The sequence below is a fragment of the Camelus dromedarius genome, chromosome 27 (genome assembly GCF_036321535.1).
Source record: "Camelus dromedarius isolate mCamDro1 chromosome 27, mCamDro1.pat, whole genome shotgun sequence".
Classification (NCBI taxonomy): Eukaryota; Metazoa; Chordata; class Mammalia; order Artiodactyla; family Camelidae; genus Camelus; species Camelus dromedarius.
Genome location: NC_087462.1, coordinates 10800585 through 10817644, shown reverse-complemented (window position 1 = coordinate 10817644; position 17060 = coordinate 10800585). Strand labels below are relative to the sequence as shown.

Below are 17060 nucleotides of genomic sequence, written 5' to 3'. Positions count from 1 at the left end.
GCCGGGACGGCCGGGAGCTGGCGGCATGGCGGCGGCCGGGACTGCGGCGGGGCCGACGGGGCCCGAGCCCATGCCGAGCTACGCACAGCTGGTGCAGCGCGGCTGGGGCAGCGCGCTGGCGGCGGCGCGGGGCTGCGCGGACTGCGGCTGGGGGCTGGCGCGCCGCGGCCTGGCGGAGCACGCGCACCTGGCGCCGCCCGAGCTGCTGCTGCTGGCGCTCTGCGCGCTCGGCTGGACCGCGCTGCGCTCGGCGGCCACTTCGCGCCTCTTTCGGGTCAGTGCTGCTGGGGGTCGGACATGGGGGCCCCAGGCTGGGAGGCTGGGATGTTAGGGGTTCGCGGGACGGGGATCCCAGGACCCCGCGCGCCCCTTTCTGTTTCCGCGGGCCAGGATCACTGGAACATGAGGGGCCTTGCGCTGGAGGAGCGCGGTACGCAGAATCCTGGGCCGCTGCGTCCCCCTTTCGGTCGGTGCAGGGTGGGGGTGGGGGTGGATGCGGGGGTGTGGCCGAGCTGGGGGAAGCCTGGGACGTGGAGACCCCGACACGGGAGGGATATTCAAGATGTGGGGAACCGGGACACCACCCATTCCGGTCAGTGCGGGACAAGGGGGCCCCGGGCAGTGGGAGGGCCTGAGCTGCCGCGCACTCGTTTGGGCCCGGCGGAGCAGTGAACCGAGAAGCGGAGGACGCGGGCGGGGAGGGCTCGGCTCAAAGGGCCCGCCTGCGCCTTGCTCCCCTGGGCCATGCGGGGAGGGCTCAGAATCCAAGCGGTGTCCCGGGTCCGTGTGGAGGCTGGACTGGCTTGTCTGCTGCTACCGGGAAGAAGCAGGAGCTGCCCGGTCGCTGCCGCGGGCCTGTCTGGAGTCAGCGCCACCCTCTGACCAAGGGATGCAAAGGCCTGGGCTCGCCGGCCACGCCGTGGTCGCCGCCTTTGGGAAGGTGGCACGGCCTGGGTCTTCTAAGTGGGGCCTGCAAGCGGTCGCGACCAAATTGTTCAGTTTCCAGCGAGCCTAGGGAGGCCACCGTCCCGGTCGGAGAGGGACTGTGGGGGTGACATTTGCGCCTAGCTTCCCTCCCATCCATGGGGAGGGGTCGCTGCTATGGGAGCTTGTGGCAAAGCGTTTGGGCTCCTGGCTTGGCTGTGACTCCCCTGTGGACCGGCTGCGGTCACTCCGCCAGTCTGACTGGAGGTGGCAGGGGGTGCAGGGACAGAGCGCCGGGAGCCAACAAAGGGGCCTTTCTCTGCTGGCTGGGAAGAGGCCGGCCCTTGTTAAGTAGGGGTTGGGGTGTTGTCTGGCTGCCATTGTCCCCACCCCACCCCCATATCACCCACATTGGGTAGAAAGACCCCAGCCACCACCCTGCTCCAGGGAGGGGGAAGCAGGCATGTTAAGGGCCTCTCCGTAGGTCAGCCCTGGTCCCAATCTGGCTTTGTTGCTGCCCCCACCAGTTGGGAAGTGGGAGGCCCAGGAGAACGAGGACTAGAGCCCAGGAGGGGGATGTGGTCGCTCTGGAACTACCAGGGTGGAGCAGGCTTCCTCCCCATGTTCCTGAGGGAGCCGGGTTGAGGACAGCAAGGTTACAAGACCCTCACTTTTGGAGCCCTCGGAGGTCAGGCACTCGCTCCAGTTCGAGGCTCGCCCTTCCCAAGAAACGGGCGGAGGGGCTGCGTAGTCTCCAGAGCTCATCTTCTTGGTAGCCGCCTGGTTGTCAGGGGTTACCGAAGCTGGCTCTGGCTGTCTCCATGGCGACTGCTGGTGCTCCGGCCCCCTCAGCCTCGCCTAGGGGAAGGGGGCGGGGCTTGCCCCGCAGCTCTGGAGCCTCGACCCCAGGGAAATTGAGGCTCCGCCCCCAGGGGCGCTGAGGCCCTCAAATTCCTCCGTGCCTCACAATTTGCATGCCTCTACTTCCCTTGTGTCCTCTCTGATGTCCCTCAGGTCCCCCATCTCATTGTGATGTCCTTTACCGGACCTATTCCCTTTCTCCCTCCGCCCCATTCTCTCTTCCTTTGTCCCCCTGCGTTCCCATGTCTTCCCCACCTACCCACCCCGTCTTCCCCAACCCTCTGTTCTTCTCTGGTCTCCCCAAATTCCTCCTCTGAGGCACCTCAAGTTTCTCCTCCATGGGGGTCACGTGGAGTTCCAGCCCCCTACCCCGCCGTGTTCCCCCAGATGCCTCCATATTCCCCTCCATGTTCGCTTCACAGATTCACCCCTACAGCCCCTTCCAAGTCTTCTGTTTAATCCTCCCTCCTCCCTGTCATACTTCTAGCTCCCCCTGTGACCTCCCAAGCCCCCTACTCCACTGGGCCGACCCCACTGGTCCCCCTTGCTTTACACTCACGTGTCCCCCTCCTCCCTCACATTTCCTCTCAGGTCTCCCCCATCACTCCCCTCCACACGCCGCTGTGGCTGGACAGCTGGGCACTAAGTTTAGCCCTTGGCAGGCACACGTGGGCTCTGGTTACGTTCCAGGTGGCTGTGGGTACCGGGCCTGGTCCTCCCCAACACTTCCTGGCCTGGGGAGTCCCCAGACCTTGATTTCCCTACCCTGCAGGGGCGGCCCTTGGCCCCTAGGGCTGATGGCCACCCGCCTTCTCACCCATAGCCCCTAGCCAAGCGGTGCCGCCTCCAGCCTAGAGATGCTGCCAAGATGCCTGAGAGCGCCTGGAAATTTCTCTTCTACCTGGGCGCCTGGAGCTACAGCGCCTACCTGCTCTTCGGCACTGACTACCCCTTCTTTCACGACCCGCCCTCCGTCTTCTATGGTAGGGGACCTGCCGGGATGGGGCAGGTTAGGGGAGGGCTCGGTTCTAAACTCAGAGAAGAGTACATGGGGGAACCAGACACTCATCAGACATCCCACGCTGGATGTCTGCTTTGAGACAAGCGCGATCCCAGGGCCCTGGGGCCAGGTCAGAGGGCACCCTGTCAGGGCTCGGGGAGACATCCTAGAGGAGGACATTCCTGAGGTGGTCCAGGAGTCAGGAATAGGACATGCCAAAGCCCTGGGGCTTGCATGAGCTTGATGTGTGAGGATGAGAGGAGGGGCAGGAGTTTGAGTTTCATCATAATGGGATGGGTTTGTGAATTATAAAAAGCATCCTCTGGCAGCCAAGTGGAGACAGATGAGTCTTGGTAAAGGAGGGAAGCAGGGCCCAGGGGGTAGGTGAGAGACCAGTGTGGCTTGGACCAGCTTGGTGAGGAGATAAAGATGGTGAGAAGTGGCTGCATCCATTGGTTGGTTTGGGTGTGGGGATCGTTGAGGCCTGAACTCTGGGTGGGATGGACAGGAAGGGGTCTGCAGTGTCCTCTGTCACCAGCCAGCAGGTGGGTGTAGAAAACTTGGTCTGTGAAGAGGGGGTCAGGCTTCTCTACCCCAGTGCTGACCACCCAGGCCATGTATCAGGGACGCACATGGTTCCTGCTATGTGATGTAAGCATCCCAAGAGGTCTCCGGTGGCACCATTGGAGGGCTAGGCAAGGAACCCCCGAGCTGCACCTGTCTGTCTTTGTGGGACCACACTGCCCACATGGCCACGTTTGCCATGTAACACATACACATTTCTGGTGTCGTAAATCCCTGGAGGGGAGGTTTCAGCTGTCATTCAATTTTCCTTTATGAGAATGAATCGTACATAGTTGAATTCTCTCAAAGTTTAGGGGATGGAGCCTCTGGCTCCTTTTTATAAATGCTATGATAACACAATTGCACATTAACTGCTTCTTTGCATGCGCATATATTGAGCACTGACTGTGTACCAGGCACTGTGCTGACACAGCTGTGAGCAGCTCAGAGAAAGCCCCCCCACCCCTGTGTTCTTTTATTTTTATATATTTTTTTAATTTTTAAAAGGGAGAGGTAATTAGGTTTATTTATTTTTCAGTGGAGTTACTGAGGATTGAACCCAGGACCTCATGCATGCTAAGCAGACACACTACCACTGAGCTGTACCCTCCCCCACACCCCTGTGTTTTGGGGGGACAGATAGTGAAATACAGTCTGTTCATGGTGATAAGTGTGGATGAGACAACTTGAGTGAGGAGAGGAGAGGGGTGTCTGGGAGGTGGGGAGGAAGGCATATGCTACAGGGGTGGGGATGGTCCCACCATAGGTGACTTTTGAGTGGGGACTTGGAGGAGCCAGGAGCAGATAGGAAATGCAAAGGTCACTGTCGGACGGACAGACTACTGGCTGTTCAGAAGCAACCAGGAGTCCAGTTGGCCGTGGTGGGGACAATGGAGCTCTTTCCCAGAGGGCCATGAGCGGGGGAGGGGGGATGCTGACAGGGTGATTAAAGGAGAGGGCTGAGGACCAGAGCCAGGGGGCTCTGACCATGTCAGGGCCAAAGTGGGGAGAGAAGTGGCTGATTGAGAAATGTTCTGAAGACAGAATTGATAGGATTTGCTGCCAAACCAGAGATGGCTGTGAGAGAGAAGGGGAGGGGGTAGGGCTGACGCTGGGGTCTAGGGGACTGGGGGTAGGGCAGATTGGAGGGAGACTAGGAGCTGGTTTTGGGACACCCAGGGGGCTGACTCCAGAGGTCCAGGAAGGCGATGAGGCAGGGGTGACATGGAGGGTCCAGAGCAGCAGGTGGGGTGTGTGTAGAGAGGAGGTTGGAGGTCCACAGACAGAGCCCGGCCCCTTAATGTGCAGGGAGGTGCAGATGCCACCATCTGGCGGGGAATTATCTATTCCCCTCCTTCCTCTGGCCCAGATCTGGGGCCCAAGGCTGGAGGCGGGGGCACTCCCCACTGTAACAGTCTTGCCAGCACAATAGATGGAAAAGTCGGTATCTAGTTTCCACAGAAAGGTGCCTCTGCATCCCTTCCCTCTAAAGAGGGACAGAGGCATCTGGCAGGTTGAGGGACCTCCGCTGACAGCAGTGCTGGCATGTACCTGCGCACAGAACTCGGGGTAGGTCTGGCCGGGAGGGTGGGTTTTGCTGCTGACCCTTGGGGAGCCCCGGACCTGTTAAAGTTGGGGGTGAGTGATCTGTATGGTGTTTTATACTTTTTTAATTAGGTAAAATTTATGTAACATTGAAGTAACCATTTTCCCCATTCACAAAAAGACAAATACTGTATAATTTCACTTATATTAGGCACCTAGAGTCTTCAGATCCCTAGAGACAGGAAGTAGCCTGGTGGGTGCCAGGGGCTGGCAGAACGGGGACAGAGAGGGAGTGTTATGGGGACAGAGTTCCAATTTTACAACATGAAAAGAATTTTGGAGATGGGTTGCACGACAATGTGAATATACTAGTGCTACTGAACTTAAAAATGGTCAAGATGGTGAATTTTCTGTCATAAGTATATTTTACCACAATTTTGAAAAATTCACCATTTTAAAGTGAGCAGTTCAGTGGCATTTTGTACATTCACAGTGTTGTGCAAGCACCACCTCTATCTAGTTCCAGAACTTTTCCATCACTCCAAAAGGAGACCTGTCCCCATGAGCAGTCACTCCCCATCTGTCCTCCCCCAGCTCCTGGCAACCACTAATCTGCTTTCTGTCTCTGTGGATTTGCCTGTTCTGGACATTTTGTGTATGTGGAATCATTGGTACGTGATTACATGTGACCATTTGTAACTGACTTCTTTCACTCAGCAGAATGTTTTTGAGGTTCATCCCCCTTGTAGCTTGTCAGTGCTTCCTTTTTGTGGCTGCATAGTGTTCCATTGTGTGGGTGTGCCACATTTTGTGTACCCATTCACCTGCTGAGGGACATTTGGGCTGTTCCCCTTTTTATGATTGTGACTAGTGCTGCTGTGGACATGGGAGTACAAGGAGCTGTTGAGTATCTGTTCTCAGTTCCGCTGGGCACAGGCCAGGAGTCTACTTGCCGGGTCATGGGGTCTGTGTATTCACAGCCATCAAGGCTGCTGTGGGGAGAGTGGACAGCCGAGAACAGGCTCTGGAGGCCAGGAGAAGCTGGGGCTGTGCTGGGCAGGAGATGGCGGTGCCTGGACCAGGGTGGGGGGGTCGGGGGGAGCAAGTGAGTGGAGGCGTGGAACAGAGATGGACTCCTGAATGGGGGTCCAGGTGGATCACCGTTGCAGGAGGGGCCAGGGCAGAGATGAAGGATGAAGGGCTGTCACTGAGGTGGCAGCATAGGAGGCATCTAGGTAACAGCCAGGCTCCAGGGGGTCTGGCACCCAGGACAGGGTGTCTCGAGAAAGCCTGGTAAGAGAAGACGGGAAGGGGGCTGGGGCAGAGTTGGAAATTCTGCAAAGGACCAATTTCAGGAGTAGGAGCTCCTTTTTCTAGAGATCTAGAACTGTTCTAAAAAAATGTCTATTCATAAACAACAATGGGTAGAGAACTGGCAGCAGGAAACCAGCGACTAATGCACCTGCGGAGATGCGCAGCACGCCCGGCTCGATGGGGTGGCATGTGGGATCGCTTGGGGATGCCAGAGGCTTTGCAGGTCCCTGACAGCACCTGCTGTCTGGCTCTCCCCAGACTGGAAGACAGCGATGGCAGTCCCACGGGATATCGCAGCTGCCTACCTACTACAGGGAAGCTTCTATGGCCATTCCATCTACGCCACGCTGTACATGGATGCCTGGCGCAAGGACTCTGTGGTCATGCTCATCCACCACGTGGTCACCTTGGTCCTCATTGTCTCCTCCTATGCTTTCCGGTGAGTCCAGGAGGGAACAGGAAGGTGGAGGGCACTGGCGTGAGCAGTGACAGGAGGCTGGCACAGGGCAGAGGCTAATGCTTGGCAAGGAGTTGGGGGGTGGTTCTGGAGAGTGACTCTGGAGTGATGGGTGAAACAGGTGTGGAGAGGCATCACCCTGCTCCCACACCATCCGTCCCCCTCCCACCCCGCCTGGATGGCACCCTTGGCCGGGTCACATAGCAAGTGTTTACTGAGCACCTGCCATGCAGCAGGTGCTGCTGGGGGCGCAGCCGTGAACACAGTAGACAAACCCTGGCATTCTAGAACCCACTGTGGCCACGACACATGGTCACAGAGCTCCAGGCAGAGCCTGTCCAAACCACGACCTGCTGGATGTGTAAAATCCATCCTGATCCCAAGGGCCAAGGAGAGTGAAAATATTTTGCAGTCTCTCTCTCTCTTTTTTTTTTTTATTGAGTTACAGTCATTTTACAATGTTGTGATGTAGTCTCTTTCTTATATTATGAAATGATAATAGTTTGGATATACTGAGCTAACTAGAATATATTATCGAAGTTAATTTTACCTCTTTCTCTTTACTTTTTTTAAAATGTGGCTGATAGAAAATTAAAACGACATATTCAGTTCCTATTGGACTAGCTGCTCTAGCTGCACCCTCTAGCGCAACAGCCGCTGACCACAGGCGGCTGTGTCCATTTTAATTAAACTTATATGTTTTGTTTTTGTTTTTTGTTGGGGAGGGAAAAGGGAAGGGGGAGGTAATTAAGTTTATTTGTTTATTTTTTAAGTGGAGGTACTGGGGATTGAACCCAGGACCTCGTGTGTGCTAAGTACGCTCTACCACTGAGCTGTACCCTCCCCCCTAATTAAACTTAAATCAAATCCAACATTCTGTTCTTCAGCCCTACTCTGTGGCTCCTGTATTGGACAATGCAGACTTAGAACATTCCTATCAATCTTGAAAATTCTATTAGACAGCCCTGCTCTAGAGGGTAGAACCAGATAACATCCTCCCCCCCCAAAAAAGCCCGTGAAATAAAAGCACTAACAATTTGTTTGGAGGTGATAACTATGGAAGAATAAAGTCAGAAGGTAAGGGCTGCGGGGGTGGTGAGGTTAGGTAGGGTGGTCAAAGGTGAAGGCTCCGCAGTCAGGAGCCTGAGCTGTCAGGAGGGCAGAGTAGGGATGGAGACTGTGACAGGTGCACAGCCCCACCCAGGCTGAACTCAGGCCCCTTGGCCCAAGCAGCTGTGAGGCAGAAAGCTGGCGAGGGCAGGGCTCTTAGATCCTGGTGGGGATGCGGCCTTTTCCAGGCAAGTCTGCAATTGGCAGCAGTGTTTAGGCTAAATGTATAAACCTGGGAGTGTCAGCATGGCAGTCAGGTTTAAAGTGTGGGGGATCTGGACACAGAATGGCCCAGGCCTGTGAGGGTCAGGGGTCATGGAAGGTCACAGGCTACAGAGATGAGGAAGGATCAGGGAAGGCACTTCCAGGGAGATTCCTGAGTCACTTTGAGGTCAGTGAGACGGGAAGGGTGATGGCCTGGATGGGGCTGCCACAGGGCAGGCACAGCCTGGGTGCTGCTGCTGACATAGCCCCATGAGGGCGTGGGCAGGGCAGGTGGGCCGAGGAGGACGGCTCTGAACGGGCCCGTGGGAAGCCTAGAGGGGCAGCCAGAGAGGCCTGTGCCTGGGAGCCTCGGTGCAGATAGGAGACCCAGTATAACCAGACTGCTCTCCTCTCCTGCTTCTCTCCCCAGGTACCACAAGGTGGGCATCCTTGTGCTCTTCCTGCATGACATCAGTGATGTGCAGCTGGAGTTCACCAAGCTCAATATCTACTTCAAGTCCCGCGGAGGATCTCACCACCGGCTGCACGCACTGGCCGCAGACCTGGGCTGCCTCAGCTTCAGCCTCAGCTGGTGAGCGTCAGGGCAGGAGGGGGCCTAGTGGAAGGGGCAGCCACCAGGTGGAGGTGGGCGGGGCCAAGCAGGGGAGTGGGTGGAGCTTGGTGAGGTGGGCGGGCCTGGGAGGGCAGCAGAGTTGGGAAGAAATAGGTTGGACAGGAAAGGACAGAGCCAGCTTGGAGGCACATGGGCAGGAATGAACAACGGTCGGGTGGTGACGTGCAGGAACCGATGGATGAGTCCATGTGGGACAGGACAAGGCCTGGGTGGGGCCACCTTCCCCCTCTCCCCCACAGCCTCCCCGACCCGCCCCCTCCCTCCTGCAGGTTCTGGTTCCGCCTCTACTGGTTCCCGCTCAAGGTCCTGTACGCCACGAGCCACTGCAGCCTGCGTGCCGTGCCTGACATCCCTTTCTACTTCTTCTTCAACGCACTCCTGCTCTTGCTCACCCTCATGAACCTCTATTGGTTCCTGGTGAGTTGATGCCAACCCCTCGCCACCCCCGCCCCCTTGGACTGCAGTCCCGTCCTGGTCCCTGATCCCCAGGAGCCGTCCAGGGGCAGGCTCTTCTCAGGTGCACCCGGGGTGGGGCATATTGGGCAGGGCAGGAGCGCACGGCTGGCAGGAGGGCAGCGCGGTCGGGGAAGGGGCTCTCTTCTCACCTGTGCCCTCCCCCTTCCCCCACAGTACATCATGGCTTTTGCTGCCAAGGTGCTGACAGGCCAGGTGCGCGAGGTGAAGGATGTGCGGGAATACGATACAGCAGAGGCCCTGAGCCCCAAGGCCGGCAAAGCTGAGTGAGTGTGGAGGGGCCGCCGCCCCTGCTTCATTCCTTTAGCCACGTCTGTCTGGCCAAGCATGTCTGTGGGCAGCCCTAGAGAGCTGGCAGCGAGTGAGGCCGATGCGGACGCTGCCCACCTCCCTGCCAGCCTACATCCAAAAGAGAGACTGCAAAAAGGTGTGGACGATGCTGTAGCGACAGAGTAGACACTGTCAGGGCAGACAGCAAGGAAGGTGGGGTAGAGAGGTCTGGGGGTCAGGGCGGAGGGGTGAAAGGGGAGGATCAGGGTCTCCGTAGAGGGAGCCCTGAGGGCCAAGCCCCATGACGAGGAGCAGCCAGCATTCCAAGCTAGGAATGGCAGCCTCCTAGCAGGTGGCTAGCAGGTGGCAGTGGAGGTGGGGGTGAGGGGGTGCCGTGTGCAACCCAGAGAGCCCTCGCTCTGTTCATGCTGATGCTCTCTGGCCTCAAGGTCCAGCAGGGCAACCGCTGCTCAGCCTAAGCAGAGGAAGGGGCTGAGACCCAGTCCAACCCAGGTAGGAGTCCTAGGGGTGGAGAGGAAAGGGGGCCTCGAGCATCTTGGAGGTAGCGCCCTTGGGACTGCCAGCCCCAGGAGAGCCAGATGGCGTCCAAAGCCCCAGGAGTGAATGGAGGCGGGTTTGGATGACCGGCAGGGTGTGAGGGGTGGCTGAGCAGTCGTGAGGTGGGGGTGCTATCCAGCAGACCCTATGTTTTGGCCTCTGGGAGGTCATCAGTGACCAACCTGGGAAAGGTGGTTTCCGGGAAGCAGTGGGTTCAGAGCACAACGAGGAGGGTCTAACTGGGCGGCAAGGAGGATGAGAGAACCAGAGATTTAAAAAGTCTCCTTGAAAGACATGAGAAGGCAAGTGGAGAACTGGGGGGATAGCCAGAGCGGCAAGTGGCATCAAGGGAGGGCTCGGAGGCCTGGCTGAAATTAGTGGAAGCATTTTGCACCTGCAACGATGGAACCACAGTCGGAGTGTGCTGAGGCCCGAAGGCCAGCACCCAGGGTAGAGAGGGGTCAGGCAGGAAAGCAGGGAGGGGACCCAAGAGGGCCAGGCAGCAGACGAGGTCACCCCGGCGGTCAGATCTCAACTCTGTTGTAGAACCAACCAGACTTGCTTTGGATGTAGGTGAAACAGAAATAAAAGAGTCAAAGACAACCCAAGACTTTTGGCTCGAGCTGCCGTTGACTGAGATGGGACTCGGGGCAGGGCCGTGTGAACTGGTGGGGCAGGGGGTTGAGAGTCTAGTTTGGGGGTGTGGGATTGTCAATGTCCTTGAACATGAGTCGGGAATTGCATGTAGAGATCAGTGAGAACTCACTGAACAGACTGACCAACCCTCAGAGGCTTCCAGAAGCAATGGCAGTGGAGGTGGGGGTGAGGGGGTGCCGTGTGCAACCCAGAGAGCCCTTGCTCTGTTCATGCTGATGCTCTCTGGCCTCAAGGTCCTGCTTGGCCAAATCTAAAACTCTGAAAGATCTCCCTGCTATGAAACTGAACTTCTGGAGGTATCCTTGTAAATGCAGAGCCCCAGGCAAAGAGGAGGTCAGGTCCCCTGGTCCCCACAGTGCCCCCTGCTGTCACCCCCAAGAATGTCCAGCCAGAATGTGGGTTGGGGGGCTAGCATCCCCAGTCCCCAGTGACAGCATTTCCATTAGGATGGCAAAGAACTAACAACATACAGAAATGTTGGGACCAGGGGACACGCTGCCCCATGGGCCCCATCCACAGGACTTGATCCCTGGGGATGGCTGGAGTTAGCGCAGTTGGGTATAAAACGAGATAGGATAAAAGGTACTGAGAGTGTGGAGTGTGCCACAGAGGAGCTGGTCAGGACACCACAGAGCCGTCAGGTCATGGAAAACAAGGAGACTGAGGAGCTGTCCCAGATCAGACTGACTGAAGGCAGCAAGGGATCCTGGACCAGAAGAGGGCCATCTGTGGACAAACCAACCAATGAAATTCCAAATAAAGTCTCCAGTTCAGCTCCTGGCAGTGTCCCAGCATTGGTTTCTTAGTTGTGACAAATGCACAGTGGCGATGTTAAGATTTGAGGAAGTTTGGGCGAGGGCCTCCCCTGGAGCTCTCTAGACAATCTTTGCGATGGTTCTGCAAATCTAAAATTATTCTCAAATAAAAAGCTTCTTAAAAAATATAAAAGGCACGAGAAACTGTCAAAAACCATGTTGGATGTTGTTACTTTCCTGGGGTGCCATAACAAAGTACCACAAACTGGTGTGCTTAAAACAACAGAAGTTTACGCTCTCACGGTTCTGGAGACCAGAAGTCTGAAATGAAGGCGCTAGCACGACCACACTTGCTCTGACAGCTCACGGGGAGGATCCTTCCTTGGCCTCTTCCAGTTTTGGAGGGGACTCCAGATGGTCTTTGGCCTGTGGCTGCATCACCCCAATCTTCATTTCCTGTCTTCACATGGTCTTGTCTTCTCTCTGGCTCTTCTGTCTTATAAGGACACTTGTCATTGGATTTAGACACATCCTAAGTTCAATATGATCTCATCCCAAATTCCTTCACTTAATCACATCTACAAAGATGCTTTTTCCAGATAAAGTCACAATCACAGTTCCAGAGATTAGGATGTTGGATATATCCTGTTAGGGACCACCGTTTAACCTATAGATGTCGTCACTAATGATTAGATACAGCTGAAAAGAGAATTGGTAAATTGAAAGCTGTGAAGAAATGACCCAGAACGCAGCCTCAGTAGATGGAAAATATGACAGCTAGGACGGTAAGAATTATCTGGCTGAGTTCTAATAGGAGACAGGCAAGGAGAGGCAATATGAGGAGACATAATGCTGAGAGATTTTTCCAGAAAGTGACAAGACACAAATTATAAGAAGGATGAATAAAAAGGCTTCTGAGCCCCAAACACATCACAGTGAAAATGTAAAACGGCCAAAGAAAAGACATGACCTACGAAACAATGGGAGGCTTACAGCAGCAAGGGGAGCTGGAATACTGGAGTCAAACGTCACCTCAAGGGCTGAAAGGAAGTAACAAGCAACCGGGAATTCTGTACACAACTTTAAAAGCAGTTACTTGAGGGAAAGCATCTCCACTGACTTACATGAGATCCTGGGGTTTGAGCCCCAGCAACAGAAAAGAAAAGGAAGGAAAGAAGGAAAGAAAAAGAAAGGATACCCACAAGAACAAAAACTAAGAATGTTTATTACCACCCACAGAGCTCCTCCAGGGGTATATTTCAGAAAACAGGAAAGCTATTCCAAGAAATAGATCAGCAAAGAAATGGGCACATATCTGGGTAAAATTTTTTTGGTTTATTTTTAAATTTTTGGTGTTTTTGTTTGTTTGTTTGGGTAAATTTTAAATGCCTACTTTATGAGATTTTAAAAAATTAGAGCTGAAGTATTAAGTGTTATTAATTAATAATATTAATAATATTAACAGGATTGGTGGCTTTGCATCTTGCAAAAGGGTAGGGATTACCTTTGGGCTATATTAAGTACTCCCATTAACAATATTAGAGTGTAGAGGGGAGAATGGAACAAAAAATAGATGCAACAAAGTAAGTTCAGAAAAGGAAAGTTAGAAAAAGCAGAAGTAACGCAAAATAAGAGGGTAGAATCTCAAATATTAGGCATCCAAATAAACACACGTGGAATAATCATGACAGTTATGAGACTTTTTTTTTTTAATCCATCTCTATCCTGGTTAAAAGACTTCAACTCCAGGGTGCATAAAAGTTGCAAGTAAAAGGACAGGAAGAGAAATTCAGGTGCAGTTTTTGATCTGGAAGGATCCACACTATGCAGCCCTAAGCCCTGGCGGGACGAGACCACGGGAGGTAAAGTCCATGCTCCGTGCTCCTCATAGGGCAGCTCAGAAGCAGGAACAGATGTTCTTTTTTAAGCACAGGAACTTTGTCAGAATTGGGGGGAAAAAAAAAAGCCACAAGGGAAACTTCAGTTGTTCAGACCTGGGATCACGAAGACCATAGAGATGAAAATTCATTAGGTTTGAAAACAGTACGGAAGTGATGACTGAGAACCACTTTGAAGGAGTTCGGAATGGAGAAACAAATCATACGGCAGCACCGGTGCCTCCCTCGCCCCGGCGTCCCCGGTGCTGGTTCTCTCTCCCGATCCCTCCTCTACTGGGTCCCTACTGGGCCTCTGTAGTGGCCCCAGCGCCCTGCTCGCGACCTCGGTCTGAAGCCCCATTGTCTTCACAGGCTGCTGGGACTGCAGTCCATCAGGGGCCCTCAGCCCGCCGTGGGTTTGCTGACCTGCACAGCACACCCCACGGCACCGTACATCCACTTACGCCTCCGCTATGCTTTCAGCACCCCCCACCCCCATCCCGTATCTAAAGAGCTCTGGTCCGCAGCTGTGGTCTGGGTCTCGCTGCAGCACCAACGTGGACCAGGGGTCCTCGGTGATGCCTGCGCAGTGCCGGCGCACCTGCTCTCCTGGGGCTCTCCCTTCTCCTCGGACACCAACTGTCCTCACCATCGTCCACTCACCTGATGACCTGGCCTCAAGAAAGCAAGAGTAGCTTGATGAGGACATCAAAATTCTTCAGCTGGCCGGCGGCTTTGGTCTCTCTCTGGGGCTGCCATCCTGGACCAGGGAACTCCACCCTCTTACCTGTTCAAAGACATTCTGATTAAGGAGCGAAATCCTCTCTTTGCCCTTCAGTGCCGGCCTGGCCAGGTTCTATCTCTCCCTTACAGCTCAGTGCCCCTTTCTCTCCCTTCTAGAATCGAGCCGGCTCTGAGTTCTCTCCACCTACACACACCTGAGACCACTCCTGTCTGCTCCACTGAGTGAGGCCTTCTTGGTGCTAACGCTGAGGGTCACTTCCTCTTTTTTTTTTTTTTATATAAGTCTGAGATAGAATTCACACACCATGCAATTTGCCCATTTCCCGTGTATATTCCAGTGTTTTTAGACCATTCATAGACTTGTGCAACTATCACCACAGTTTGAGAACATTTTTGTCATTCCCCCAAAAGAAACGCCATACCCACCCCAACCCCTTCTTATGCAGTCACCAGTCTGCCTTTGCTCCCCATTTCTTGCCACCTCACTTGCTGGTGCCTTCCTGCTTCGTCTCTGGTCCTCGCCACCTCCCAGGGCCCTTTCGCTTAATCCACTTCGACTTCCAAGTTTCTCTCCCAGCTCACAGTGCTCCCGAGTGCCGTCTCTGTCTCAGTGTCTGCTTGACAAACACAGCCCCTTCTAAAATATCCAAAAGCTGCCCCTTTCCCCATCCCAGACTACCTTTCACGAATGTCTGTGCAGTGGATGGCAACTCAGGGTAAAACTTTGTAAAACCTGAAGGAGTCCCCTCACCCCCACCTTCTCTCCCTTGCCTCCTCATCCTCAAGGAAACATCCAGAATCCGCCCTCATCTCCTGCCCTCATCTCCCTCCACTTTCCACTCTTGTCCTGATTCTCCTTCCCTGCAGTGGTGCCCTGAGACTGAAAAGTGCAAATCTGATGCTGCAGAAAGGCCATCTTGCCTGAGCTGGGGACTCCTCCCTCCTCCAAATACTAACAGTTTTGGATAGGGGAAGGGGCACTTCGAAGCTTGTTCAGAAAAACAAACCAGAATCACATGGAAAGCTCTGATAAAAAGGCACTGGGCGGGCGTATGGATCCTTGAAGGTATTAAACTTATGTAAAAGTATAGGAATTCAAACAAGGCCGGAACTGAGCTGGGCCATCAAACTTGAGCAAATAAGCATCCCCAGGAGGGAAGGAAGAACTGTCAGTGGGACGCTCGCTGGGTAACCTGGAGAAAAGAGCAAATTCATGTCTTTATCTCGTATCAGCCCCCATCGCAAACTTCGACATCTTTAATCCTTTGTGGAAGCTATGAAATGGAACAAGAGCTGAAACAAGAGACTGTCATCCAGCGATCAAACTATGAGAAGAATAGAGAGGCCAGGAGCCCCACCTCTGCTCTGTCTAAAGGACCAACAGGCAGAGCCAGAGATAGATGGGCGGTCCATGGAGGGCTTATCTCTGACTTCACAGATAAAGGTCGGCTGCGATGGCAGCAAGAGATAGCAGCAGCCCACGGAGAAGTGGGCCGAGGGGGAGACGCCATCTCCCAGGAAGGGGCATCTGTCGGCTCCAGCCCAAGGGAAGAGCAAATTAAAGCGACTGACATCATCTTCCCTAGGAGAGTCGTTACATTCTTATATGCAAGGGACTCTGAGCTAGAGTGCTCTGCAAACCAAAGGGATGCAGGGGACAGAAAAGCACATGTGATAGGGTCTGTGATACCATGGTAGATCCCCAGGAGCAGCTCGGGCAAACTGTGAGTTTTCTGTGCTTTCTGATGTCTAGATCCTGAGACTGTATTACTGGCTCAAAAAGCTTAACACATTTATATGTAAACTAGACCGTAGAACTCACTTCAGCAAAGAGACTGACCGACCATGTGCAAAGGCATGAAGACTTCCCGGGAGTGGGAACAGGAATGGCCAATGGCCAGGCCCACTAGGCTACAGTGAGATGCCTTCTTGGTACCAGCAGGCTGGCTAGTTAAATGGGAGCAACTCCGAGCAAGTGTTGGCAATACTGGTGAGGAGCAGGGGCAGGCCTGTCCTGTCTGGTGAGGTGGGCCTGGGCAGAAACCCCAGGGTGCAGGTCCCTTCTCAGTCGGAACCCCACAAACCTGCCACTAACACACGCAGAGCAGATGGAATTAAGGAGAGCAGCGGTGCACATGGGAGTGATCTGTCACATTTTTGGAAAACTGAGATGCAGGAGAAGACATCCTTATAGTCAGTTTGAAATATGCAAACCATGCTTATTGTTTAGAAGTTAGGGGTCTTTCTCTGTGATCTTAAGCTGGACGCTTATTGTATTGATGAGCGTTTTAAAACATCACGTAACTTGTTTTAGGATATGGAAGCAAAGTATGGGCTGCAGCAGATTAAACAGCAGTGATGGAGAATCCCAGGGGCTGGGAAGCCTTTCCTGGTAGGGCCACTGGAGTTGGGGAGGAGACTGCCAAGTAAGGTTGCAGGGGCCTCTGGTCAGTCAGCCTCCGTGGGAGGAGAGGATAAAGTGCTGGTCCAGGTCCAGGTGGTGGGGTTAAGTCAGGCAGAAACTGGTAGGTGGCTTTTGCCCTCCAGTGGCCTGGGGGGGAGGAGGGGAGAGGAGAGTTTAATTGAGGGGAGGAGCAGGGACCACTTGCCCAGCAGGCAGACAGCCGGGCCTTGAGGGCTGGGAGGAAGGATAGAGGCGGGGCTGGGAAAAGGGATGTGGCGGACAAGGAGGGCGGGACGGGGATAGGGAGGCGCAATGCGGATCCGTGGGGTCCCCAGGCTAATCTGGGCCGGTTCTGGCTCGCAGGAAGCCTCTGAGGAACGGCCTGGTTAAGGACAAGCGCTTCTGAACCCCTCGACCCCGGCCCCGCCGCCCAGGACCCAGCCCCATCCAACTGCGCCCCCGGGGACTGCCACGCTGCTCCCCTCTCCTCGCGCCTCGGGACCCTGGCCCTCTCAAGCTCCGCCCCCTGCCCCAACCCCCGCCCTGGCCACTCCCGGGACCCCTGCCCCTCACCCTCGAGACTCCACCCCCGGGATTGGTCCCAGTTAGGCTTCGGGATCGCGGCCACGCCCCCCGGCACCCGGACCCCGGCCCCGCCCCCAGCCCGCAGGTCGGGGAGTCCGGCAGCCCCTGAGCACTCGTCCGCCC

The 17060-nt window shown here is 54.9% G+C and overlaps 1 protein-coding gene across 1 annotated transcript; it reads left to right on the top strand.

Moving 5' to 3' along the window:
- CERS1 (ceramide synthase 1) lies at positions 1-17058 on the top strand. Its single transcript, XM_064480046.1, has 7 exons — positions 1-274; positions 2609-2768; positions 6467-6647; positions 8410-8571; positions 8883-9030; positions 9244-9353; positions 16716-17058. The coding sequence occupies exons 1-7, from the start codon at positions 26-28 to the stop codon at positions 16756-16758; spliced, it is 1053 nt and encodes a 350-aa protein (XP_064336116.1). The 5' UTR covers positions 1-25; the 3' UTR covers positions 16759-17058.
- Positions 17059-17060: the final 2 nt, after the last annotated feature.

Coding starts and splice junctions, on each gene's coding strand:
- CERS1 (XM_064480046.1), top strand. CDS start 26: ATGGCGGCGGCCGGGACTGCGGCGGGGCCGACGGGGCCCGAGCCCATG. Junction 6,648..8,409: donor GTCTCCTCCTATGCTTTCCG/GTGAGTCCAGGA, acceptor TTCTCTCCCCAG/GTACCACAAGGTGGGCATCC. Junction 8,572..8,882: donor CTCAGCTTCAGCCTCAGCTG/GTGAGCGTCAGG, acceptor TCCCTCCTGCAG/GTTCTGGTTCCGCCTCTACT.